The 26,574-nt window shown below is 42.4% G+C and overlaps 1 protein-coding gene across 23 annotated transcripts in view; it reads left to right on the top strand.

Moving 5' to 3' along the window:
* Positions 1 to 26,574, top strand: part of FNBP1 (formin binding protein 1) — an 88,917-nt gene that overhangs the window by 48,948 nt on the left and 13,395 nt on the right. For 5 of the 23 annotated variants that reach the window (XM_063174948.1, XM_063174947.1, XM_063174946.1 and 2 more), the window contains exons 6-10: positions 507 to 611; positions 13,039 to 13,167; positions 14,866 to 15,012; positions 18,498 to 18,695; positions 20,145 to 20,240. In XM_063174948.1, coding sequence (XP_063031018.1) covers positions 507 to 611; positions 13,039 to 13,167; positions 14,866 to 15,012; positions 18,498 to 18,695; positions 20,145 to 20,240 — 675 coding nt within the window. Of the gene's footprint in view, positions 1 to 506; positions 612 to 13,038; positions 13,168 to 14,865; positions 15,013 to 18,497; positions 18,696 to 19,645; positions 19,673 to 20,057; positions 20,241 to 24,840; positions 24,928 to 26,574 lie in introns of all 23 variants that reach the window. The other 18 variants (XM_063174942.1, XM_063174941.1, XM_063174940.1 and 15 more) reach the window with 8 other exon arrangements.

Below are 26,574 nucleotides of genomic sequence, written 5' to 3'. Positions count from 1 at the left end.
AGTTGAACAGCTTCATAATGTGTGAATAAATTGAACAGGAGCATCTCTTGGGTCAGGTGCTGCTTCCCAAAAGTAAATATACATTGGAATTGTCATTCATGTGACGAATGAAAAGTGAGGCTGAAGTACAGGAGAGGATAGAAAAGGGGTTATCAATAACCAAAAATCCTAGTGGCAAATTTGTAAATCTTAGTTACTCCCCATGCATTTACAAAAATGAAAGGGTTAAGTGTTGGAAGAGAGTTATTTCATTTACTAGAGTGGAAGTGATGCTAAAAAGGAAAAATACTGAAATATGAACAGCCTGGATAATGGAACCAAAAATGTGCCTCTGGTAACTCCCTTTTGTGAAGTTCATAAATATGGAAATGTATTCCAGTGTAAACAAGAGAGCCCTAAAATCCTGCAATTGCTACAACAGATTGTTTTAGTGGCAGGCATGAATTTCAGGCAGATTTTGGGAACTTTTTCTTCCCATAATGAAGGTTTCTGGTTTTTCTTGTCAGAGTAAAAGGAGATTTGAACGTGACTGCAAAGAAGCTGACCGAGCACAGCAGTATTTTGAGAAAATGGATGCTGACATCAATGTGACAAAAGCAGATGTTGAAAAGGTGAGCTGGAGGGTGGAGTCTGTTTGTAAACATGGATGTGATAGGTTTATTGCCTCAATCCTCCTGCTAGGATAAACCCTGTGAGGCTTAATGCCTTACTTGAGTCAGTCTGCTGGTTAATTAAAAGCTGGGAGATCTCTGCAGACACCTTTATTTATATAAAAACTCTAAACAGACCGAGTCAGGTTTTTTTAGTGGGTGGTATCTCAGTTTAACAGAGCTGATATGGCTCTAAAGGAGTTTATGCAAGCTCAGTTTTGACTAACACCCCAGGTTCTGTGACAGCCAGGCTTGTGAGGGCTCCCTGAGGGCTGATTGCAGTTTCCACACATTTTCATTCCCTCTGTGATCCAGGTAGAACCAAATTTCTTCCCCTTGCAGCAGCACTTCAAAGATTTCCCGATGTCATTGGATGCAATGAGGTATTACCAGACTTGTTTTTCATAGTTGTAGGTTTAGACAGGACAGCTTTCCATGTGATGCAGGATCCTGGAATCCATGCTTGTCACAGATGGCACAAGGCTTTTATTTTCATTTCTCAGTTGCTGGCTGGTTGCAGAATCATTTGTGGCTTTTTTGCAATGATCCCCACTCAGTGAAGCTTTTAAACTAATGCTTAATTTTAAATATCCAGTCCTGTTTCAGCACATCTGTCTGGAAATACTTTCTCTCTTTAGTTGGATTCAAAATTGGATGTGTGAAAGGATGCTTAAAGTTTAAATTTTACAGGTCCAAGTCCAATACCTCTAACTTAAGGTAGCAATGAAGAGGAAGAAAATGTTTTAGATAGCTTCTGGTTTTGGAGTTACACATTTGCTCAGAAGATGCACTAATGTAGATCAGAAACACCACATTACAATGTGTAAGGACAGTTTTGTCCTCCTTGAGTTTGAGTCAGACAGGCACAAAATAGCCAGAACATTTGAAAATGTTTATTTTTCAAAGGAAAAAAAAAATAAAAAGAAAAGGCAACCAAAAGAGAAAGGGAAAAGTAAAAGCTGAAGCTTAAAATATGCCAAATGTTTTGTTGCAGGGACAGGAAAGGAAAGTGAATTATAGGTAAGAAATCTTTCTAGTCTGAGGTCTCCTTGTAAAATGTAGGTTTTGCTTCTCAAGAGGTCTGCTTCATTCTATTCTAAGTTACTGCAGTCCTGTGAAGATATGAAATATAAATTCCCCTTTACATCTGTGGGATCTCATGTTTCTGCTGTGCTGAGCATCAGGACACTGTGTGGCACAGAGCATCAAGGATGCTCTTGGAAATGAGGACAGTAAATCATAAACAAGCCCAGAAAATTTCCCCCAAGTGCTATTGCATATCAAAGGACAAAATACCTCTGTGGTCTTGTAATTTGCTTGGCTCTTAGTTGCAAATTCACCATGTAGATTTGATCCTTTGTTGCCTCCTGGATTTGCCAGGGCACTTGACAGATGAATGCATGTACAGATTGTTAAAGATGTAGCACCACATGTGGGTTTTTCTAACAGAGAGGGATCATCTCTGCTTTATCTCTATAAAGTGATTTTAGAATACTTCTTTCATAGATAAAATTAGGGCTTGCCCTAGATTTTTTTTTCCAAAGCTGAGGTCATGTCAAAGGGATACAAAGACATGACTTACTGTTTGAAATAGAGGACTGAAACTCCTTATTTCTACATCCCTTTCCAAGGCTGCCCTTTTCTGGTCAGAGTAAAAGGTGGTATATTGGTGATATATCAATCTGAAAGTGTTAGGTAAATTCTGGGAAGCAATTTCCTACCCTGGTGCTCTTTGCCTGTCAAGTGAAGCAGAGAGGCTTCCCTTTTAAATTCCTCCAGCTTTTTATTGTGTGAATTTGTAAATTATTTATTGCAAAATGTGGCTCAGTGGTATCTTGAAAGAAAAATCTGTTAGTTATGCATGTTGGCAGCTCTCAGGAGAAGGCATTACTCCACTTTCCAGGCAGTCAACAGAGTAGATGGGAGAAGGAAAAGGTTATCAAAATGAGTGGAATGTGAAATAATATTACTGAACAGAGAGAACAGTGTTTTCCAAGTGCATGTGTTAAACTGGGTTCATCCATGTCAGGCTGTGAATAATGCCCTTTCTTTGCTCCCCCCTGCCCGTGTGACTGGGAGGCTCTTGCATAACTCCCAGTGCAGAATGGGATATTGTTCCACAGCCCTGCTGCTCTCCCTGCCTCTCTCCAGGGGATGCAGGAGCTGCTCAGCTCCAAATGAAGCAATAGGATGACTTCAGCCTCCTCCTACTGCAGCACTTCTGTTTTCTCTTGCTCCTTATGGCTTGGCTGCTGCACTCCTACCCCCAAAAGCTCCCAGAAATCCACCTGGCCAGGAGAATGGGCAGTCTGGCTGTGTCAGAGCTCTTCTCCTTGGCAGAACAAGGTGCTCCTCAGGCACTGGGGCTGCTTGCCCTCATTTCTTTGGCTTGAGATTGACACCTTGGCTGCCTCAGCTTGTACCTGCCAATGTGGAGCTATTTTTTGCATCACACACGATAGAGTGGATGGCATTAATGAAATTAAAATTCTACAGTGATCACAATGACACAGTCAGAAGAGAATACAGCTGCAATTTCCTAATGCTAAGCTGTATGAGGTTCTGAAATGCTCATGTCTCTTCATCTTTCAAGTCTTTGTAGCCTTTGACAACTGCAGCAGGATATTCTGTGCCAGAGCTGCCATCTACCAGCACTTTGCCCAAAGCATTACAAATTGGAAGCATTAAGGAACCTGCACTTTCCTCCTTATTTCTCCAACACTGCCTGGCAAAGAGCCTAAAAGCAGGGCTGGATGTGGAGCTTGGGCATCAGGTATCAAGGTCCACATTCCCTCTGTAGGACCAGGTATGTGGAGGGCACTGCCCTTCTCTGCCCCTTCTGTGGCCAGCATGGGCTCCATCATTGCCAGGCAGCAGCCTGGTAGCTGATTTTGGAGGGAGGAGTGTTTGGCTTTGTTTCCTCTCAGCTCCTTTTTTGGCAGTAGGAACATGGAGCAGAAGCTGTGCTCAGTCTCTGCCATGATCACAGTGTGCAGGAATAGAGGGAGAGTGGAGCAGGGCACCTGAGCTCCCTTCCCTGTTTACACTGAGCCCCTAAACCCCCAGCACCCAAAACACCCAGAGATGTTTGTTTGTGTCAACACAAAATGCAGAGTAGCAAAGTCAGGGCAGGAAGCTCACAGTCTGTGAAAATATCCTTATAAACTAAATAAATGCTGCAACATGCTGATGCTGCTTCCAGGAAGCCTTGTAGGTATCACTGAAAGCTTTATTTCACTTGGATCACAGTGGGTTGTGTGCTTTAAAGCACTTCTCTTTCAAAAACCACAGAGGAGCTGCTTCAATTTTTTGCCCATTTGGGGAAATGGTCTCTGTCGCCAGCACGGAGCCACTGTACATATAAGGCAGAGCTCTATTGTTTCTGCCTTCTCCTCAGAGCTGCAATCACTAAAAAGCTGACATCTTTATGGGATAATGTGGTACCCAGTGGTGCCTTTGTAGACTTCTTGTAATAAAATTAAAAAATCAGCCTTTTTTCTAAGGGTTTCTTTTCCAGGTAGGCATTTCAGAGTCTGATTTTAAAGAGGAAGTAGCTGAGGGCAGCCATGGGAAGGATTTGCCTCTTGATTTGCTCAGCAGTTGTGGTGAGGAGAGTGGTTTGAAGTGCTTGGTGTCAGGCAGGATCTGTCCCTTGGCTAAAGATAAACACAGTCAAGTGTTGACCTTAGGCAATAATCTGAGATACTGAGGAATTTTAGGTGTATTTGCCTTTGGTTTTGAAGTGGAGGAACTGAGGGAAATGGGAATGATCTCCAGTTTACTGAAATCTCTCAGATTTCCCCTATGCTCTGCAACTTTCAGATTATGTCTTCAATATCCAAGATGTTTTGGAGACCCAGAATAGCTTTACATTTGCATAAAGCCTTAAAATAGAATATCACCATGATAGTAGCTTTCTAGTCTGTAAATATAACTGTGGGGCGATACTGAGAATTCATGTTTGAGGTTTCATTTTCTCTTTTCTCATACCACATTACCTGAGTGCTGAATTTCTGCACAAAGCACAGAGTCTGTCCCCATCCTTACCCACAGGAGACACACTTAGCATGGCTTGGAGTAGCTGAACCATGAGCGAAGTCTGACAGAACTTAGGTGTAGAAAGCCTGCTAATTGGGACCTGCGATTAGCTGATACTCCTTGTGCTCAGCAGTGCTCTCAGGTGGGAACTGCAGCTCCAGCCATGCTGTGGGACACAAACCCCTGCACTGGGAGCTTACACATCCTTGCAATGAGGGGTGTAGGAAGTTATTTTGGGCTCTGGAGATATCTCAGGTGGATGTTTCAGCAGTCAGGTCACAGTGAAGGCAGATGCAGTCACTGACACCCCCCAGACTAACCTGGAGGAACCCCAGCTCAGGGTTTTGCTGTTGCCACATCCCCCTGAGGTTTGGTCAGCAAAGTCTGTCAGGAGTGAACTTCATCCTAACCCAGGTTGTGGGTGTCTGCCTTCTGCAGATACTGTAGCTATTTAACTAGGCCTAAATTTCCAGGAGATGCAAACTCGTCTGCTCTGTGATGGTGGGACTTGGATCCCTTCCCTCTCCTGTCTGTATCAAGGCACTCCATGAGTGCACCAGCACTGTAGGAAATGCAGTGCCATGCAAAGGTGGTGCTGCAAGGTGGAGAGGACTGACAGTGCTTGTGTTATTAATATTGCACTGAATGGTCCCAGAGGCTTTGCTTTTCCCATTCTCTGCTGTGAATTTGAAGAGATACAGCAGCAGCAGCAAGGTGAAATATGCAGGTGAGGTGAGCCAGGCTCAGTCCTGAACATGTTGCAGGCCTTCCTGTGCAATTCTTGTTGGAGAGTTTGACACTGCAGAAGATTTTCCCTGTGTGGTGGTGAGTTTTTTGTGTGTTGAGTAGGCAACTGCTTCTTTTTTGCTCCACAAATAGAACTGGCTAAATTTCTGTGTCTTTGCTCGTGATGTGTGTCAGATTTCTCATCAATTCAAATGCTGGGTAATGTGATTTAATGTTATTTCTCTTGGTTATGCAGACCCCAGTCTCCTTCCTGAACTGTTTCCTTCCTAAAGGATGATGCAGTTTGTGAACTCAGGGAGTCCCTCAGGAGAGCAATTTGCATTTCTGGAAGAGTAAGCCTTGTTTACAACCTGCCATCCCAGCCTCTCCATGCAGAGCAGCTGTTTCCCTTTTGGAATCATGACTAATTTAAGAGGGTCGATTTCTACTCAATAGAGAGTTAATGACTCCAGCAGGAGTGTCTGGGGAACTTCATAAATCTCCATATGTACCCTATACATCCCCTGTGCTTGGTGATAAGAGATCAAAGAGCAGATCATGAGCCACTTTTAGTGTAAGGCAAGGAAATCCAACTGAACTTAAATTTCCTTTTAGCAGTGCTCTTACGTGGCAATTTGGGTGAGTTTTGTCACAATACAACTCTTTTGGGAGGTGATTGCTGAAGAGAGGGAGAAGGAGTGTGAAGGGGAGGTTTAAGAATATCTTCTGAATTGAACAACTGCAGTTTGAATCACCAGTGCAATAGAACTGGTGTTCTAAGCTAATGCAAAGCAATTATTTCATGCTGTACAGTTGGAAAGCTTCTTTATAGTCATTCTTTTTTTCTGTCAAAACATTGGAATAAATCTTTTCACCTTCGTGAGAAGGCCTCAGAATTTAGCTAATTTCGTTTGTAAGCTGTTCAGTTTCAGTGAATCATAGAATACCAGGTTGGAAGGGAATTGAAGTATTGTCTGGCCCAGTGTTCCTTGGCAAAAGCACAGTCTAGACGAGATGGCCCCAAACCCTTTTCAGCTGAATTGTGCCCCGTGTTGGGGATTCCACCATTTCCTTGGGGAGATGATTCCAATGGCTCATTGTTCTCACTGTGAACAGTTGTCCCCTGGTGTCCATTTGGGGTCTCCCCGGGGTGACTTGTTCCCATTGCCCTTTGTCTTTTCCCTGTGACTCCCTGTACAGTCTCCATCCTCCCTGTATGACCCTTCAGACCCTGGGACACAGGGACAGGTACCCTAAGCCTTCATTCTCCAGACTGACCTAACCCAGATCTCTCAGCCTTTCCTCACAGGACAGCTTCCCTGTGCTGGATCCTCTCTGTGGCCTTTCTGGACCTTCTCCAGTCTGTCCAGGTGTTCTTTTTGTATAGTGGAACCACTGGACACAATATTCCAGCTGTGCCCTGACAAATGCTGAGAGGAGGGGGACAAGGGCTTTATCTCTGCTGGGAAAGCTCTTGTTGCTGCAGCTCAGCATCACCCTGGTCACTCACACTAATTCACCTCCCTGAGAGACAAAGCTGTGTGTTTTACCCATAAAGTTGATCTTCAAGGCTAAGAATTTGTCCTGGTAACTTTTTCAACCCTGACTGTCCCTTCTGTGTTGGCTGTGTTTGTAAATTCTTTCTTGGAGAGAGAGGAGTAGAACCGTGCCCAGTATTCCAAGTATGAGCTAAGCAATCTATTACCCAGGCCTGAAATTTCCATTATTTATATTCAAGAAATAATTTCCATTATTTATATTCAATACCCAGATTTATACATGGCAGAGTTTAATTGCTTATGTAGTACAACTAAACAGACCTCCAGAAATCATTTAAACATTGTGGGCCAGTGCTCCAAATACATCTTTTCTTGTTACCTCCTCCATCAAACCCGCATAACCTTCCATCCACAGAGATTATCCTTCTTTTATAATGAATTAGACTTGCTGGGTGTTTGCAGGGATTCACAGTTCAGTCATCCAGAGAGTTTGGTTATTTAGTATTCATGACAGGAGAATGGCAGTGCAAGGAGAGAAACTTTTGGGTCTGAGGCACAGTTATTCCCCAGGGCCTTGGAGCAGTGTGCTGAGAGGGGCTGCTGTGCTGTTCTTCTTGATTAATTTAATCCATCTCTGCTGTTAAAACTTTAACAGGACTGGGTTGTTTGGGGATATCTTTTGTTAGTGTGAGTTCCTGAATTCTGGCAGAATTGTGTGCACTGAGACTGCTCTAGATAACAATTCCTGAGATGTGGTGAGGAAGATTTTCCATCCTCTGTCAGTGGTTTGCTCATTTGTATATTATATTCAGCCAAAGGATTTCAGGGACCCACAGAGTCTCAGATTTTTCCTCCACCTCTTCAAATGCTAAAAGAAAGGATTTTTCTTTTTGTTTCTTTCCCTGCTGTTATTTTGCACCCCCCATTCTGCCTTTTTTTTTTTTTTTTTTCTTTCAGGAAAGCAAATTCCAAATCCTTTCTCTTCTTGCCAGTTTAGAGAGACCCAACTGGTTATTGCAAAATAGTGAAGAGTGGAGCTTGATTTGGAGGCTCTGTAAATCCAAGCCTGGAGCCTTGGCCCTGTTTTGGAGTCTGTGGCAGGATGCCCCCTGTCAATAATAACTCTGCCCACACTGCCAGTGCTGCTCTTGGTGCCCAGGTCACAGGAGGGAGGGCCAGAGCCTGGAGCTGAAAATCTGGGAGCAATAGAAAGCATTCCTGAAATTGGGGAAGTGTTTCTGAGTCTGCCTTTATCATTAAGGGATTTTAAAGGGATTGGGTAGTTGAGGGGAGGGGGCAGGGTGGTTTTTTTTTTTTTTTTTTATGTTTGCAGTTTAGTCTGATCTTGGATTTGCCAAAGCCAGATCTGTTTTGGCAGGCAGTGGCCTGGCAGTGATGCATCTCACATGCTGTCTGAGTTTGAAAGAAAAGAGGGGGTGCAGAATGGGAGAAAAGAAAGAAGAAACAAAGTGACACCAAAGTTTTGACTGGAAACTCTGCCATTCTGGACAAGAGCAACTGCTGAGGAGTTGAACTGTTCCACTTAGTGTGGACCAGCTGAATAACAGCCAAAGTTTTTTTCTGCCCTTTTCAGTTATTCGTATCACTCCCACCATAACAGCCCTGAGGAGCTGCATTTTTTGTCTGTGTAAACCCAGAAGACAGTGTGTCTATTGACCCTTCTGCTGTTTCTGGAATGTGTCTCAGAAAATTGTTCTCAGCAAAATATCCTCATTCTTTTTCTGTATTGGAGACCAAAATGGCAGAAAATATACTTGGTTTTTAAAAATTTCTTCTACACTTCATCACAAGTTGCATTTCCTATCAAAGGAGGTTTGGGGAAGAAGGTAAATGGAACAATATAAATGAAATATTTAATTCTATAAGAGCCTTCCTGTAAAGTGTAGCAGTTTGCAAAAGTCTTTTTACACTTTCAGTGTTAACAGTGCCCATCATAAAGTGTCCATATTGCCTTTCTCTGTTCAATTTTCCCGTTCAAAGGCATAAAATATTAGGACTGATTTAATTCACACCAATATACAAAGCTTTAGTAGTGCTGCATGTTTGCAAGTATTATGGATAAATTCCCTCATCTGTCATTCTTTGATCTCATTCTGCTGTGCACTGATTGCTGAAGTTGCATCTTATTGATGAACTCATTGGTTTCAAGCAGGTGATAAGAAGACTCACACTAAATATATCTCTCTAACATGAGTTATTTCAAAGGTTTGCAGGGTTAACTTTCTTCTAATTTCTTATTTTAAAAGGCAAAGAAATACCCCCATAAATAAAGTCAGATTTCAGTGCATCAGTGTCCTACCCTGGCGTCTCCTTTCTGGCATCTCTGAGCTCCTGGTAGAGTCATTTATCTGAACTAACTCATTGTTATTTTGGGAGTCTGGTTTCTGCAACTCAGTTGTTTAGAAGAAAATCTGCAGGAAATGGAGTTAAAATCATCTTGAGAGAACAATGTTTGTGCTCTTCCCACTACCTTAAGAAATAGATGCCACAGTGTGTGGTGACAGCTCATATGGCCTTTGAATTTAGTGTTTTTCTCCTAAGGTGGGTGTGCTGCTAAGGCCTGATTTTTTTAAAGAATATTTTTTAAATACTGAAGACAGCCACAGAAATCAGCACTTTGCAAGTTAATACTGCATGCAGTTAGCTACTGTGCTGCATTCTTACCCATCAAGCAGCAAGGCTGTCTAAAGAAAGGGAAAAAGATTGGGTTTGATTCTATTTAATGGCATCTCTGCATAGATTCTGAGAGAGAAGCTCACCTGTAATAAACCTCACCTGCTGCAGGTGAGCTGTTACTGCTTCAGTCTGTCAGAGCTGCTCTCCTTTCCCTGGAGTGTTCTCTCAGGGCTGCAGCAACACTCCCTGCTCTGGCTGCAGGTGCAGGAAAACCCAAAGTTTACCTGTCTGCTCCCTGCAAGGCTGCAGGTGCTGTTGTGCATTTTGGGGAGCACTTTTCTGGATGAGACCAGCACTGACATTTGTGACCTTTTGCTTTTGGTGCTGCCACATGAGCTCAGACAAGAGCTGCCTTAACAAACCCAGACTTTGGGGGAGGAACAATGCCTGTATGCACTGTGCACGTTGATTTTGGGGTAAAAAACTGTTACAAAGGTATGTTTGGGATGGGAGATGGGTGAAATCTGTGCATTTTTTGCAGTGCCAGACATTTGGAAGCAGAGCACTGCTGTTCTCCCCACAAGCCCCTCAGGTGTACATACCCCTTTTGCTTTTCTGCAGTGCTGAAAGGTGACCTCATTCTTTTTCCCTTTGAAGAGGGGAGTTTTTGCTGCATTCAGAGCCCCTGGCTCTGACATCCCTTACAACTGAGCAATCTGTCAGCCTGGAGAGGTGGATTGTGTTTCACATATGGGGCTGGAAGCTGAGCTCTTGTTCACTCATCCCTGCCCAGTTAAAGGAGAGAATGTGAGGACTGAAAGCTGCATCCCAGTATTGTTCTGTATCTGAAGTCACTGTCTGGTTTTCCAGACCCCAATTATTCCAAAGCCTTTCCTCCTGGAAGTACTGTTCAGAGCAAATCTTTTAGCATTAACTCTAAGAAGCCCCAAAAAAGCTTTCTCTGAAGCTGTTTGCATGCAGAAGTGAGCAGCAAAGAAGCAAAACTTCATTTTCTGTAAAGCCCAGCTATAAATTACTCCTGAAATAGCTCCCGTGACTCTCTGCAGTTCTGGGCTACTGCATCCATTACTCTGAATGTGAAACTTAACATCATTGACTTGTTTTTATCTTTCTGTGCTTCAACAGAGTGCAGGAGTCTCACTAGAACGTACAATTCTGTTAATGCTGGAAGTGATGATGTTCGAGGAAGTGACATACTGAAATGAAGTAATAAAAAATTCAAATTTAAAAAAAAATCTATTTATTTTCAGATCCAAATACCTCATTGGAAAGATATTTAAACAGTTTGAGGCTTGCCAAATGCATTAAATGGCCAAGAGAAACAAAGCATCACTAGGGCTCTCATACAAAAAGTTCTGGTTTTGGAATGCGCCCAATTTTATTTACTCATCTGCTGCCCCCTCTTATTTGGGGCCAGTTAAGATAATTTTGGAAACTGAGTGTCTACTCTTGTATACATTTAGCTCAGAGTTACTTTTTCATATCCAGCCAATGAGTTTGAAAATGAACTCTGATGGCTTTAATGCTTGCTGGGTCTGCCTGGAAATGTGTAATAATGGATTTCTTGTTTTTCTGCTTCAACAATGGAGTCAAGGGACAAATTCCTGAGCTGCATTATTTAAAATTATTTTTAAAAAAAGAAAGGGAGAGACAGCTGTATGAGTGGGAGTGGGGCTGGTGTAAAGTCAGCTCAGACAATGGGTTCCTCTTAGGTAGATGAGGAGAATGGGCCTCACAAATGGATATTGATCTGCAGCAGCTGGGATGTGAGGAAGGGGTTGGGAGATGAGTGTGAACCACTCTTACAGCTGCTGCCTTTCCATGGCTGACTTTGTTTTCCTGGTAAATTTGTATTTGTGGCACAAGGATATATTGTTTTCCACTTGTATTTAATGTAGCTGCATGTGAGTATGTGGATGGCAAAGTTTAATAAACTTTATAGCACTTGGGCAGGGAAATGATTGATGTGGCTTTGTGGAATTTGATTGCAGGATGTGAATTTTCTGGAATTAGGCACTCATCCTTTGGACAGTTAAAACTCCTGGGAACAGGCAAAGTTGAATATATGTCTTTTATTGGATTCACTTATATGGTTATAGTCACATTCTTCTCCATTTGATGCTGCTGTTTCATCTCCTGTGATGCACTTAGTGCCCAGTATCTCCTCATCCTGCTTGAATTATTTCTGGAGAAAGAATGTGAAGGGGATCTGAGAAATTCCTACAACTGACTGCAGAAGCAATATCTGAATTGATGTGAAATAAATTATTAGGTGAGATGTACAAACCTGACAAATGTGGAGGAAGGCTACTTCTTTACAAACTGAGATTTGAAACCTCCTGGCAGAATTTGTTGATTACAAAAACGTTCCATGATTTGGAATTCCATGGATTTCTTGTCAGGAAACTATTGTCTGCTTGGAACAGTTCAAGGAATAACCCTGTTCTGAACTGGTTTTAATGGGAGCCCACTTAAAATATGCTAAAATTCATTGTTGTGTTGTGTCCCCATGAATGTGTTTTTTAAAGCAGCATTTCTCTGCCTTGTCTGAAGGAATTATTCAGAAATTCAGCAGCAGAGCTCCAGCAGGGAAGGGGAGCTTCAGTATGGGGAAGACACAGGGAATTTTGGAAGAGAAGAGGAGGAAGAGCTGCTGTGTGAAGGCCAAAGGCAGGGAAGGAAAAGGCATCTAAAGCAAACAGATGGGAGAGGCAGTAAGGGAAGAATATTGGGCAGTGAAACAGATAACAGAAGGCCTTGGGAACAGAACTGTAAGGGGAGGAATCTGAAAACATGCAAGGGTCATTTGGGGACAGATTATTCTAGGGAAAGAAGTGAGATTAATTGCCCAGTGCTCTGCTATGTTGGGTAGCAAAGCAAATCATCTGTGTGGGTAAAAATAGGAAGGGAGGCATCTCAGCTGCTGCTCAGGCTCCTCTTTCCTTGTGTGCTTCATGCCAGGGCTGTGTGAGGAGTGGAGAAAGGGCTCTGCAGGGCACACAGTTAAGAGGTTTTGTCATTATTATGTTGGCTGAAATGAGACAAAACTCTTGGGTTTTTTCCCACTTCCCTTTCCCCAGAAAACCCTGCTCACCAACAGGGAAAAGCAGCCCATTAGAGGAAAGCATCAGGTGCCACTCAGCAGGGCACAAGAGGAGCAAGAAATGAGTCCATGAATGTGCTGGGAAGGTGCCTGTCCTGTGGGCAGGTGGAGGGACCAACTTCTATTTGGTGTTTGATGTGCAGTTCAACCAGAGGTTGTTCATGGAAAGGAAAATGGTTCATGAAGTAGCACCCCAGAAAGGAGCAGCAGCACGGCCCACACTGCAGCTTGAATGTTTCACACAAGAGGAGCCAACCAAAAGCTGCTGTTCTCATAATGTTCCTGGGTAGTAAGATGAGGAGTACCACAATGCAATTGCTTTCCATGTAGCCTAAATTATAAATTTCTTTTGGTATTTCCTCAGGCAAGACAGCAAGCCCAGCTAAGACATCAGATGGCAGAAGACAGCAAAGCTGAATATTCTTCCACCCTACAGAAGTTCAACAGTGAGCAGCATGAACATTACTACACACACATACCAAACATCTTCCAGGTAAGGAAGGGCACTTGCAGGGCTCTAGAGTAGCCCATAATCCTGTGACAAGAATATATTGCTCATCACCTCAATTCTATGACCCTGACTTTTAATTTTTGTTGATTTTTTTTGGTCATTCTTAGCAAATTTTACATACAATCTGCCACCCTGAGAGATGGTAGGATAAATTATCCCTTTTTCTCAAATTAGATATGAAGGAATCAATAGCACACAAGGAAGGTGACGTTGAGGTGTCGTGACAGATGAGGACAGCCTTTGGAATCCTCACAATCTGGCTCTGTTCAGCTCCTGTGTCTGTGCAGCTGGGGATGAGGGAGAGCATCACTGGCATTGTTGGGGCAGGAGGCAGCTGGGCATTGTTGCATCTGTGAAGTCCAGCAGCCCTTTAAAACCTGTGCTCAAACCAGGCTGCACAGATGGTTAAATGTGAACCACAAGAATTCTGCAGCAGTGAGTCCAAAGGGTTTTAAGGAAGCCACTGATTGTGTCTTAGGGTGCCTAAGGACAGGCTGCAGAGGAAGAATAAAAAAAGCCATCAGATTCATTCTGAGTGAAGTTCTGAGTTTGTGCTTGAATGAGCGAATTGAGGTTAATGTAGTAGAACAGAACTTCTAAATGACTGTTCCCTTGTAATGGGTCATGAGCATCAGAAGTGGAAAATGCAACCTTTTCAAGGGAGGACATGTCACATGCTTGTCACCAGATGAGCAGGAGCTGATATTTGCGTGGCAAACACGCACTTCTCACCCACTGCTGAAACTTGTGGGCTAAATGGCCACCTCCTCTTCTGCCTCATGGTATTTCAAACCAATGCCTTGAGATAAGCTGTTCCTGGAATCCAGCAAAGGCTGGAGCTGAGGAGGAGCACTCTGATCAAAAGTCCTGCAGATGTGCCCTCTTCCCTGCAGTGCACGGTGAGCTGCAGGGTTTGCTTTAAATATTGAAATAAGTTATTTTGTAAAGAATTGGTGTTGCTTGTGGGTCAGTCAAGGCAAAGGGGATTTTTGGCTGCTCCTGCAGCCCAGTGAAACAGGCTGCTGCTGTTTATGCCCTTCTGTATCCTGCTAATGGAATTATGCCACGTTCAGTTTCCCTCCCTGGTAAAGGAGAGGCCCCTGGAAGAGATGCTGGAGATCCTGAACTGAATCCAGTGAGCAGTCAGGAGCTGTGCTGTGAACAACACAGGATGTTTTTATTGTGCATTAATACATCAATACATGATGTACTGTGAACAAAACATGATGTACAGCACTCCCTAAACACCAGAAATTGCCTTCTATGGAAAAGAAGGGGAGACATCAAGATCTTTGTTTGGTTGGATTCTGCGGTGGAATGAAAATGAGATTTTCCTGAACATGCACAGAAAATGAAAAAATTTGTTGCAGAAATTCTTTTAAAAGCCTTAGGAACCATCCTTACAAAAGTCTAAAGCTGGAGTTTGACAAATCAGCATTTTTTAACATAAAAAGTTAATTGAAAAATTTTCAGTAAAAGAGATTACTTTAAGAATGACATTTTGATGTGTGAGGGAACAGTACCACTTGGTGCCTTCCTGAGAACAGCTGTCCTAGTTTGTTCTTAAAAATATATTTAATCCTTAAGTTTTAAAGTAGTTGATGTAAGCTGGAGAGGAAAATTGGGTGAAACTGTGAAGTTAATCTTGATGTTTGACCTGAATTAAATGTACCATTTTAGAAAATACAAGAGATGGAGGAAAGAAGAATCGTGAGGATAGGGGAATCCATGAAAACCTTTGCAGAAGTTGACCGCCAAGTGATCCCCATCATTGGGAAGTGTCTGGATGAGATAACAAAGGCTGCAGAATCAGTGGATCACAAGAATGTAAGTGTTGCATTGGTGGTTTTCATGTTTAATATTGGTTTCAGATTCATGGAGACTGAAATCCTGGGCCCAGGCTATGTAAGTGTTGCATTGGTGGTTTTCATGTTTAATATTGGTCTCAGATTCATGGAGACTGAAATCCTGGGCCCAGGCTCAGCACAAGAGCTTTGCAGTCACGGAATTAAACCAAAGAACAGCTTCTTGTCCCAAGCTGCTTTGTCTGAGGCAGGATGTGCTCAGATTATTCCCCAAATCTACTTAATGTCCAGAAATGCCTTTCCTGCAATACTTTTTAATTTTTTTGTTTTTTATTAAGGAATATGCTCTCATTTTATTAGGATAATTACTTTTTGAAATATTGCATTTTAAAAGCGGGCATCAGCATGTGTTGTTGGACATAATGTCAGATACTTAATCACCAATTCTTATAAAGATGGTTTCTATGTCTCATAAACAGAAAACTGTTTCAGAAATGCCCTAATTCCAGTTAGCTTTGTAATAGTGAAAGTATTTGAAGTATTGGCTACAGGAACTATCACAAAATCTTTCTCTAAAATATTTCTTTGCAGGTTTGAGGTTTGCTGGCAATCTATAAATGAGCAAATCTTGATGTCTGACTATAATTTTCCTTTGCAGGATGCAAAGAAACCTCTCTGATGGAAAAGATAAAAGATTGCAGTTGAGCTTCCTGATGTACAGTGACCACAAGGCCAAATGTGTTTTCTGTTTTGTTTGCAGAGTGATCTGCTCCCTTCCTACATGAAGCCTCTGTTCTTCCAGCCTTTCACATTAGTGCTTCAAATGCTGACAGCAAGTGTCTTTCTGCCTGTTTGAATTTCCCATACATGTTTTTCACTGGAATCTTTTCTGAGCTGTTCAGTGCCTGGAGCCATGAACTGGCAGCATAACCCTGAGGCTGAAGTTTTGAAATTAATCCTCTGCTCTCTGTTCAGCAATTGATCTCACAGAGAGCAGCATAGGAAACTCAGGGATCTGAAATTCACTCTCTGAGTGGGAAAAGGGGGAATTGGGGCAGCAATTCCTATATTAGAACAACATGCCCTGCTTGAGGTCCAGCTTTTGGTGCTGCATGGTGAAATCATGCTGGGGAGATTGATATCTCAGACTACACTCTGCCCAAGTCTTCTTAGCAAAACACACATAAAATTAAACTGGGAGTTGGAATCAGGGTGAATTTTATATTCTCTTGCTCCCAAATAAGTCCATAATGGCTCATACACAAGTATGACATGGGAAATAAAGACTTTGGGCATTGATAACTGAATTTACCAGGATCTCCTGTAAACACTGTGCTGACAAAAATGTATTTTACCACAATAGTTCTATCTGAGCAGCTGCAGAGGGTTTAGTGTGTCCTATCTGGAAACAGTTTTGTTCATAAAGAGTTCTTTCTCCTTAACTACCATCAAGGATTTTTTCATCTCTGGAGCAGTAATTTCTAACTATGTTGATTACAATGAGAGTGCTTGATTGGGTATTAAACATGCAACTGTGTAAATAGGATTGCTTTATGCCCTCACTGCACTGCATAGAATTCCTGTTAATGCCAACAGAAACTGCCTCGACTTAGCAGGGAATACTGCTTTGCTGTTACTGTGTTTCTAAGTCAGTTTTAAATACTTTTTTTTCCATTTCCCCTTTCTAACCACTTAAACAACACAAAGGTCGTGTGGCAAGTGTGAGCTGTGGTGGCTGCCAGGTGAACCTGTGCAGAACCTGATTCAGAGGGTTCTAACAGCAGATAAAATGAATTTGTTATGGGCTTGGAGTTCCTGTTATGACATTATCTCTGTGATATATGGAGCATGCTGGTTATTTTTAGCTCCATTGTAGTGGAATGATGTTTTGAATAAATGGAAAGAAAACTGTAAAATTCAGAATGGAAAAAGGGAAAAGCTCCATGCATAGGATAAAATACCAGTGGAATATTTACTATAACATCTCTGAGAATCAGAGCATGGTTTAGGTGGGAAAAGCCCAACAAGTTCCACCCCCTTCCACACCTTCCACTCTTCCAGGCTGCTCCAAGCCCTGTCCAGCCTGGCCTGGAACACTTCCAAGGATGGGGCATCCACAGACTCCAGGCTCTTGTAGTCTCTCCATCTTTCCTGTAGGCTCCCCTTAGGTACTGGAAGGCAGCAGCTGAGTCACCACAAAGCCTCCTCTTTTCCAGGCTGAACAATCCCAATTCTCTCAGCTTTTCCCACTCTTTTCCCCTCTTCTCTAATCCTTCTTCATCTCACTTTCATGTCTATCATTAAAAATATCTTCAGGTTTAGATCTCAGGGAGTTTAAATGTCAAACAAGGAAGGGATAATGGAAAGTGTTGTTCTACCTCCCTGAAACTCATGCAGGAATTTCATGGTCCCACCTGATAGATTGTGAGGATCTTAAATCCATGTGGATCTTCACAATCCCATGAAGACTTCTGCAAAGCTTTTCCTGAATCTGTGTTTTGCTCAATGGAGCCTGGCCTCTGGATATGTTTACATCCCAGCAGATTTGTCCTGAACAGCATTTTACCTAGAGCCATTACAGAACCTGTGAAATGCCTTCAAAGCAACAAGTTCTTTTTATGTAACAGGGCAGTGATGCTCTTCTCTAGAGAATAATAAGGTATTTGTGTGCCAAGGCACAGCATCTCTAGAGATCTTGGAATACATCTGTTAGAGTATAACATAATCTCTCTTCCCAAGAAAACAAGTAGATAAGAAGTCTATTAGGATTTTTTTCCTGAGTCCATTAGATTTAAATGCATTTGGCAAGCTGAGGTCTGAATTTGATCTTATGTATAATTAATTTTGTTTGTAGACTTGAGTAGGAAGAATGCTATGGATTAGTTTGGCTTTGATTTGTTTGGGTTTTTTTTCTTTTCCCTCTGTCCAAAACAAAAGAGCAAAGCCATTGTACACAATCACAGCCAGTTTGTGGCTGACTTAGATCCCTCCTAGCAGTGCCAAAAGGGAATTTGGCTTCAGTGGCTCCCACACCAGGGCACAGGGCTGCTGGTGTGACCTTGGACTGCTCAGATGTTGGGCAAAGCTCATGAAACATTTACAGCCATTTGCTGTCACTAAATTCACAACCAACTTGTTGACTTGTGGCAGAGTGATCACACAAGAGCTCTGCTTTATTGGAGTCTTTATTGGGATTTTCCTCTGATTTGCTGACTGCTGTATTCCCAGCAAATCTGTACATTAAATCTTTGTTGTGAGTCACTTACTGAAGTGTGATTTGCTTTTCTAGTCAGTAAAGTTCATGAGCTTTTACCCCTTTTCAGCAGAAGGTGGAGAGACTTGCATTGATCCTGGGCTCTGGAAGGGCATTGATTCCCAGCAATGAGCCTGGTCACTCCCAGGGCTGGTCCCACACACACAGACCTTCCTGTTCTGCCTTAAAGTGCCACCAATTTGATGCCAGGCCTCCCCTGAGATGTTCACACCTGTCTGTCTGTCCCATTCCAGGATTCCCAGATGGTAATAGAAGCCTTCAAATCAGGGTTTGAGCCTCCAGGAGACGTCGACTTTGAGGATTTCACACAGCCCATGAAGAGAACAGTGTCTGAATCCAGCCTTTCCAACTCCAGAGGGGATGGGAAGTCAGAACCCAAGTTTGGCAGCAAATCCAAGGGCAAGTTATGGCCATTCATCAAGAAAAATAAGGTACTGATTTGCAAGTTTGAGCTTGGCGCTAGTATGTGTTCTGTCAATAACCTGTGTCTTGTCTAGTGATCTTGGCAAGTGTAGTTTTTTTAAACAGAATTTTAGATTCAGAAAGTTAATAACTGATGTCTTAATATGGTGTTTTGTTGTAGTCTTTGGTTACTTAAGTTTCTTTACAACTTTAATTATTTTTTTCTTGTATAATTTTGTTAATTATGTTGCAGTTTTAAAATTAATTTAACTTAAGTTGTCATGTCTCTGCCATGGTCCATTTCTGTTCCTAACTCAGAGAAGGAGTTGTAAACCACTTACCTAGTGCCATGTGTGCCAACTAACCTTGTTTCCTGTGGGAAGCTTCAGTGTGGCATTACTGTTTTGACACTCCTCAAACTCTCCTTGGCTTTCCATTTGCGTGGTCTTTCCAGTCTGTGCACTGGGGTCAGCAGGTGGGTGGCTGGGAGCAGGGAGTTGCTGGGATTCACTCTGAAGCACAACTAATGGAGCAGAACTAACCGGGCAGTTGACTGTTTAAAAGACCATATTAACTTATGTACCCATTAAACCTTTTTCATCCCACTGTCATACTTTACACCATAATGCATGGCAGCATTTATCTGGGGTTACCAGGACGTGTCAGGGGGACTGGACTCAATCAGGTTTCAGTAACACTGATGGAAGCCCAGAATAGCTTTGTATTTTTGACCCCACTCTTACTCTGACCCTTTACCAAACCACTTAAATTTGAGTTTTAAAGGTTCTCAAGTTTCCTTGTAGTGCTGTTGTGGGAGAGGACTCGCTGTCTGGTGCTTGCATCAGTGTAGCCAGAATAAAAACACAACCAGGACTGACTCCTGAGCAAATTCATAGAGTGATCTGTACAAGTGAAGTGTGATGCACGTTGCTGAGGTATGATTTGGAAGCAGGAAGGAATGTGGTTTGTTGTTTTCCAGATAATAGAAACGCTACTGGGCACTAAGGTACCTTCCTTATCTGATCCATTTAAATTCAGGTATTTGAAAGCTCTATCCATATGCATTATTGCAGCTGTCCACAGAGCAGAACAGGGCAATTTATGGGGATAGTGCTGCATGGAAGAGTCTGCATGAGCTTCCTTCAAAATACTTTTGTGTTACTCTTCTGTTGCATCACTTACTAATACTTTCATTTATCACAACTCTTCATTTAACACGACTCTTAACTACTGCTTCCTCCCCTCTTTTAAACCATGGCCTTTAATATTTAATTATTTAATTGGTTTTTTTCTCTGGATTTCAAATATTGGTTTTGATGCTTATTTTCGTTTTGTGTTTTATCTTTTTATTTTGGTTTTTATTCTGTCACTTCTCCATCTCTTATACGTAGCTTATGTCCCTTTTAACATCCCCCCATCAGCCCCCTCCTCCTCCCCCTGCCTCTGCCTCACCCTCTGCTGTTCCCAACGGCCCCCAGTCTCCCAAGCAGCAAAAGGAACCCCTCTCCCATCGCTTCAACGAGTTCATGACCTCCAAACCCAAAATCCACTGCTTCAGGAGCCTAAAGCGCGGGGTAAGTTCTCCTCTGGATACCTCTCTCTCTCTCTCTCTCTCTTTTCTTTCTTGCGCTTTTATTGCACGTTCTGTTATGTAAAAACTTTTGTTTTGTGAACGGTTCCATTGTGTTTTGGCACAACATGCAGACAAATCCAAGGGTTCCCAACATATCAAGCCCCATTTGTAGTCAAAACCCCCACAATGAAACCACAAAAAGTGCAGTTCCTGATGGAAATGACAAATCTGGGTGTCTTGGGGAGGAGGAGCTGAACATCAACTTCTTAGATGAGGATTATTCAAAGTCTTTAGTTTTTCTCTCTGCAGGGTGCGTTCAGCTCAATGTCTGTGTTAAAAGAGTAAATTAGGAGGGATTCTAGGAGATGATAGCTGTGATTTCAGTTGGTGAAAGCTCAGTCTGGAGTGATGTGACATTGTCACTGGAGCAGTGGGAACTTTGTTCCAGTCACTCATCCCGTGGTTCAGGTGATGCAGTGTTAGTTTGTGTAGGAACTCTGAGTATTGACATAAAAACTGGTGAGAGGAGGAAGGTGAACGGATTCTGGGTGGTAACAAAACTTTTCCATGGTCCATGTGTGCTTTAAACCAGGGCTGCCAGGTCAGGGGAGACTGGGACATAATTCCCAGCACCACAATGCACAGTTTAAACTCACATTCTGTGTGCAAAAGCTTTACTGGTGCAGCATGCAAACTCCAAATGACAGGAGAGGTTCTGAGGGAGCAGGATTTGGGATTCCCCTGCCAGCAGCTGCAGTGCAGTGTGTTTAAACTGGTTAAAACATTGTGTGGTGGAAAGATGCTGAAAGCCTCCTCGGCTGATTTGGGGGTTCACCTGGGTTTAGGTCACACTGGACCCACATTTTGTGACACAACACCACTGTTCCAAGCTCAATGTCCCTGTCTCCTTTGCTGCTGATAAACCTCAGGCCATATTTCCTTCTTTTCCAGGTCAGCTGCTGTTCCTGTTGCTGACAGCAGCTGTGGTTATATTCATAAACCAATGTTCAAGTGTTTGTGTGGAATTAAATCCTCTCTTTGGTGGTTTTCATAAGCAGTAAATAAAATGTCAGGTCCCTGAGATAAAATTTGCCATTTTTCAAACAAAAATAAGACTTTATCTTCCATACATAGCACAATTTCTACTGAAAATTTGCTGGTACAGCATGGCTTTGCCTCCTAGGTGAAACCCTCAGAATTATTTTCTCCTCTAAGAATTACAGGAAGGAGACAAAAGTGTTCAGTATTTTTAATGTTTTTCAGAGCAGACAGTGAGGAAGTGACTACTTTAAAAAGCCCAAATGCTGCTCCAGGCACTCATTTAGGTCTGAGGATTGGAGCTGTATAAAAGCAGAGATGATTTCCATGGGGAACTTCAGTGGCTGGTTACAAAGAACTGAGAGCAGTGCTGTAAACAATGCACTGTCTCATCTGGTTACAGACAGAACATCACAAATAGAGATGTTTTAAACAGTTTCAGTTCTTTGCTACCAAATTGCCATTTAATGGGACACTGAGAACACAAAAAATCCCATTTCTTCCCATCCCTGTTTCACTGGGGAAGTGGGAAGTTTCTAAGCTGTCCAAAGGCAGGTTCTGAACGTTTCCCTCCTTACCTCAGTTGCAGTTTGGCTCAGAATCTTCTCTCTGTGGTTTTTCCAGGTGGAGGCAGAGTTTCAGTTCTGCTCGTGCAGCAGCAGAGCTGAGGGTGTGCTGGGTGGTGGCACCACTCCAGGGGTGGCACCTGGAGCCCTCCTTGTCCTGGGCACTGCTGGGTCACTCTGGGCTGAGGGCACTGCTGCAGGTCAGGGGGTGTGTGGCAATCTAATGCTCCACAGTGGCATTCAGAGAACAGAATGTTGAAATTAGTATTTCCTGCTTAAAAATACTGGTTTGCAGTTCCATGGGCACTTCACCAGTTTGTATTTCAAATGTATGAATCCCTACTGACTGATTGCTTGGCCATATAAGCAACTCTAACTAATTGCTTATCACAGTTCCTGAAGGAAGGCCATTATTTTATATTTGAACTATCTAAGAAATCCAAGCACACCTTAAGAATTCTGCATGCCATGTTGTTTTAAGCCCTTTGTGTGAAAGGCAAAGTAATGAGAACAATGACCTATAGTCTTCTCTGGAATCCCTCAAATTTCTGCTGACACATTCATTGAGAATGTGCAAGGAAGGACTATTGCTAAATCTCCATTTAAACCTTTCACTGTGTTCTTTTGCTATTTCATTTCCTTCCCCTCTCAGCTACCAGGATGTTTGTGTGTAAATACTTTTCCTGCCTGACTCATCCTGAGGATTTGGAGTCCAGTGTTCATACCATCATCTCTCATCCCAGAGGGATGAACTCAGGCCCCTTGGATCATTTAGAGATATGGAGGAGGAGGAGAGGCTGAAAACCTCTGGCAACTTGCTCTGCCTCATTTGGACACTTGTCAAATTCACATTTTAGAGCTCCTTGGTGATTTGTATTTTACAAATGGTCAGACTAAGAGATCATCAAAGTGCCTTATGACCTTCAAAAATAAAATCATTCTGACCAGGCAAAAAGAAAATCAAGAACCACCCACAAATCCTTTAAATTTATCAGGTGAAAAAGAACATTTGATCTGTACATCAGGGAAGCAGCTTTTTGGAAGGTCATGCAGGGACCAGCAGGGCAGCACAGTGTAACAGGAGTTGGAACTCTGGATCATTTCATTTGCTCTGAATTGTCTCTGCACTGCTGGGTTTGTTCCTTGGCAGAATTCCACTCCAGACACCTTCAGTGAAGGTGCCCACAAGGCTCTTTAAGTCTTATTTTAGAGTATTCAGCCAAATTGCCAAGCAGGTGCTCCCTGGATTTCTTGCTAGCCTGAGCTCTCAGATCCTACAAAGCCAGGGAAAAAAAGTTTACTTCAGAAAAAATGGGATCACACTCCTTTTTTGCACTGTCTTAGGAATAGGAAAAGAAAAGTAACTCTTTGACATGAGCAAGTCCTGAGACCATAACAGGATAAATTCCAGCAGCAGGAATTGCACATTGTAATTGATCCTTGAAACACAACACAGGAATGGATTCCATGCAACTCCTCCATGAAATCTGGGAAATCACAATGTGTCTGGAGAGGGGAGAGTGTTTTAGCAATTTCCTTTTAAATTTTTGGTTTAGCATCTTAGGTTGCATTTGGCAAAATCACTGGTGACTGTTAAAACACATTATATAATTAACTATGATATGTTCTGTGCCCAGTCTGGTTTTAATTTTGCGTCCAAACCAAAAATCCAATGAATCTTGTTTTCATGGAAGGAAACAGATGCCTGAACAATTCACAACAGATGCAAGGTTAATGTGGAGGCACCAATACCAGTATCAGTGGTCACTGCCAATATGAAATCCTAGTCTGTTAAAAAAAATTTAAATATTTAGGTGCTGACTCTTGTCAGTGTCTATGGTTTTCTAATCACATTTTTGAATTTCCCTCAAAGCTTTTTTCTTCTAATCCCAGCAGCAGAAATGTCCATTATAGAGAATACCATAAAACTGTTAGAGCACTTATTGTGGATCAGAGCTAGGAGAAGGAGAAAACTGTCATACATTTTTTGTGTTTTTTCTAATAGCTGCTTTAAAAGACACCATAAAATTAGTGTAGCACTTCAAATCAACTTCATGTCTTTAGGGAAGTTAAAGCCAGAAGAGCACAAAGAAAGAGGAACCCGTTACATAACTTATAATTTCATTTATGCTTGCTCTGCTTTTTCTAATTCCATTTTGAGGACAAAGGAAACTCAGTATTCTGCTGGTTGGTATTAATTTTGTGTTCTTTAATTTTATTGCTGCAGCAGCAGTAACATCAGCACCATTTTTTAAAAGAGCAATCCTCCAAACTAACAACATCCAGGGGTAGAACTTACACCTTTGAATGACTCCAAGTGCTGGACTTGGCTCCCCTCCCTCTCCCCAGGGCCTGGGAAGGGGCTGAGCAGGGAGGATGGTCTGGGAGCTGGGGCAGACATTGCTGCCAGCATCCCGGTTCCATAAAGCACACGGAGGGAATTTTGTGGTTTCCTTTCTAGTGGAAGTTGTTGACTTCATTACAATGTGATTTTATTTCCATTGCACCCGTTGCTGTGTCCCTCCCCGCCCGTCCCCTCTGACACTCTGTGCACTCCTGTCCCTCGACACCCAGCCCTGAATCTGCCCCACTGATCAGTACTTTGGTGTTCTGTGAGCACGCAGAGGCAGCCAGCAAACCACCCCTTCTGCAGCCTGCTCTGCTCCCTGCCCTGGGAACACTTGTTCCAAAGTCTCTCTCTGTGCCAGCACGGGGACTTTTTGGCGGGTGGGGTCATTAAACCCATAGTTTGTTCTAGCACTGAGAGAGATGCCTTCTGACCTTGGTATTTAAACAAGCATTTAAAAATACCACATTTTCTGATCTCTCTGAGCATGCTGAACTCTTAATATCCACCTGGCTCTCCGGAGGCTCCCACTCTGCCCTTTGAGGGTGGTCAAACACCAAGCTGCCTTTTGCTGTAGAAGCAGTGAACGCAGAGGTGCCGCGCTCATCCCCGGTGTAACCAATGTGTGTTTTCTCTTGCTGACTCACCAGCAGACACAGTCTTTGTATATTCACAAAGAACTCATGAAGAGGACTTTAGGGACACCCACGTGTGCCGTTGAGGCTAGGGAATATGTTGTAAGTCTGAGTATGGTGTGATCAGCCCATACTGTTGCTACACAGTCGCTAACCCCACTTACAACGCCGGCCCCAGTGTGCTGTGGGAATGTGCTTTGGCAAAGAGCCGAGGAAAATTTGGTGGGAGGCAAGTGGCAGCTTAAAGTGTGATGTGCAGGAAAGATAATGCTAGTCCTGGAAATGCTGAAATTGGCACCATTAAAATAGCTGGACCTGTGAAATTCAAAGTGTTGCGAACAGGTTCTGCACATTTATTTTAAATTGTTTAATGAATGCAGTCTTGAGCATCACGAGGCCTGATGGACAGGAATTCTGTGCCTTGGTTGTGAAGCATTCCCTAGAGCCTTTGGAAGCTTCTGTGAGCTGTCTATAATGATGATAGTTCATGGAATCAAGATACATGACCTCTAAATCTGCTGCTTGGACAAAGCAGAGCATGGGGAGATTATTACAGGGCCACTAAAAAAAAAAAAAAAAAAAAAAAAAAAAAAAAAAAAAAAAAAAAAATAAAATTACCTCTTGGTTGTATGTTTGGAAGTCAAGTGTTTTATTTCAACCCTGTTTTCTGTAAGTGAGGTTAGTGGCCGTGACTGTCCAATAACACATGGACCTGCTGGCTTTCATGCTCTCATGTGTTATTGAAGCTTGTGGCTCTTAGACTCTTCATTATTTTCCCTGCAAGACTAAGCTAGGCTTGGTTTAAATTGACAGCTTGAAACACATTTGCTCATTTCAAGGAAATGTAACTTACTTGATCATTCGGGGGGAAAACGCCTTTGTTCTCCCAGGAGCTGTGAGCAAGTTTCTAGCTGTGAAAAGCCAATAGAATGGGCAAAAGTAGTTATATAGTGTTTAATGCAGATTTCTTTTCAATCTGCTTATATTTGTTTATAGAAACTGAATCACTGTCACGTAAAATTACCAATAAATTTCAGAAATGGAAAACTGTGAACATGACTTATTTCAGCATTTCATTGTTTCCAGCCTATGAACTGCTTTATTTATACTGGTTATAACAATCCCTGATGTACTATTTGGAAATGCTATTAATAAGTTCTCTATTTTTGTCATACTTAACAGCAAAAGAATTGGGCATACAGTGTCTATAATCCCTTTCAAATTTGCTGAATTTGCAGCAAAAGAATAGCCTTGATGCAGATGATTCTCCGCAGTATTTAGTGCCTTTAGAGTAGTGTTTAGCCACTAGAGCATGTAGCATACATTTGTGCCTTTTAGAGTGCTTCATAGGTAAATATTTATTCTGCACCATGAGTCTTGTCTGTATCTATGTACAAGAATCTCAATTTGTGCTGATCATGTCTATGCTAAAGTTCACAGGAGTGCTAAAGCAATGATGCAAACACAAGCTGCCTACGCTGAATTTCTTCAGACCATTCTTTCTCCTTCTATGATTGCTCTCTCCAATGGATTGGTTTTGTTTGCTTTATTTTTTTAATGGCCTCTTTAGCTCAGAGGGTGAATTTCTTCATGGCACTGTGATTATTATCATGTGTTTGTTCCCTAATGGACTGGACTGCAGAGGGAAGTGTCACTGCTGCCTTGTCACTGAAGGGTCAGCTCACATGCAGCATTTCAGTTATTTCAAGATCATTTATTTGCCTTGAATGGCTGGCGTGTGTTGCTGTA

Source organism: Melospiza melodia, chromosome 22 (assembly GCF_035770615.1).
Source record: "Melospiza melodia melodia isolate bMelMel2 chromosome 22, bMelMel2.pri, whole genome shotgun sequence".
Classification (NCBI taxonomy): domain Eukaryota; kingdom Metazoa; phylum Chordata; class Aves; order Passeriformes; family Passerellidae; genus Melospiza; species Melospiza melodia.
This window is presented reverse-complemented; position numbering and strand designations above follow the sequence as displayed.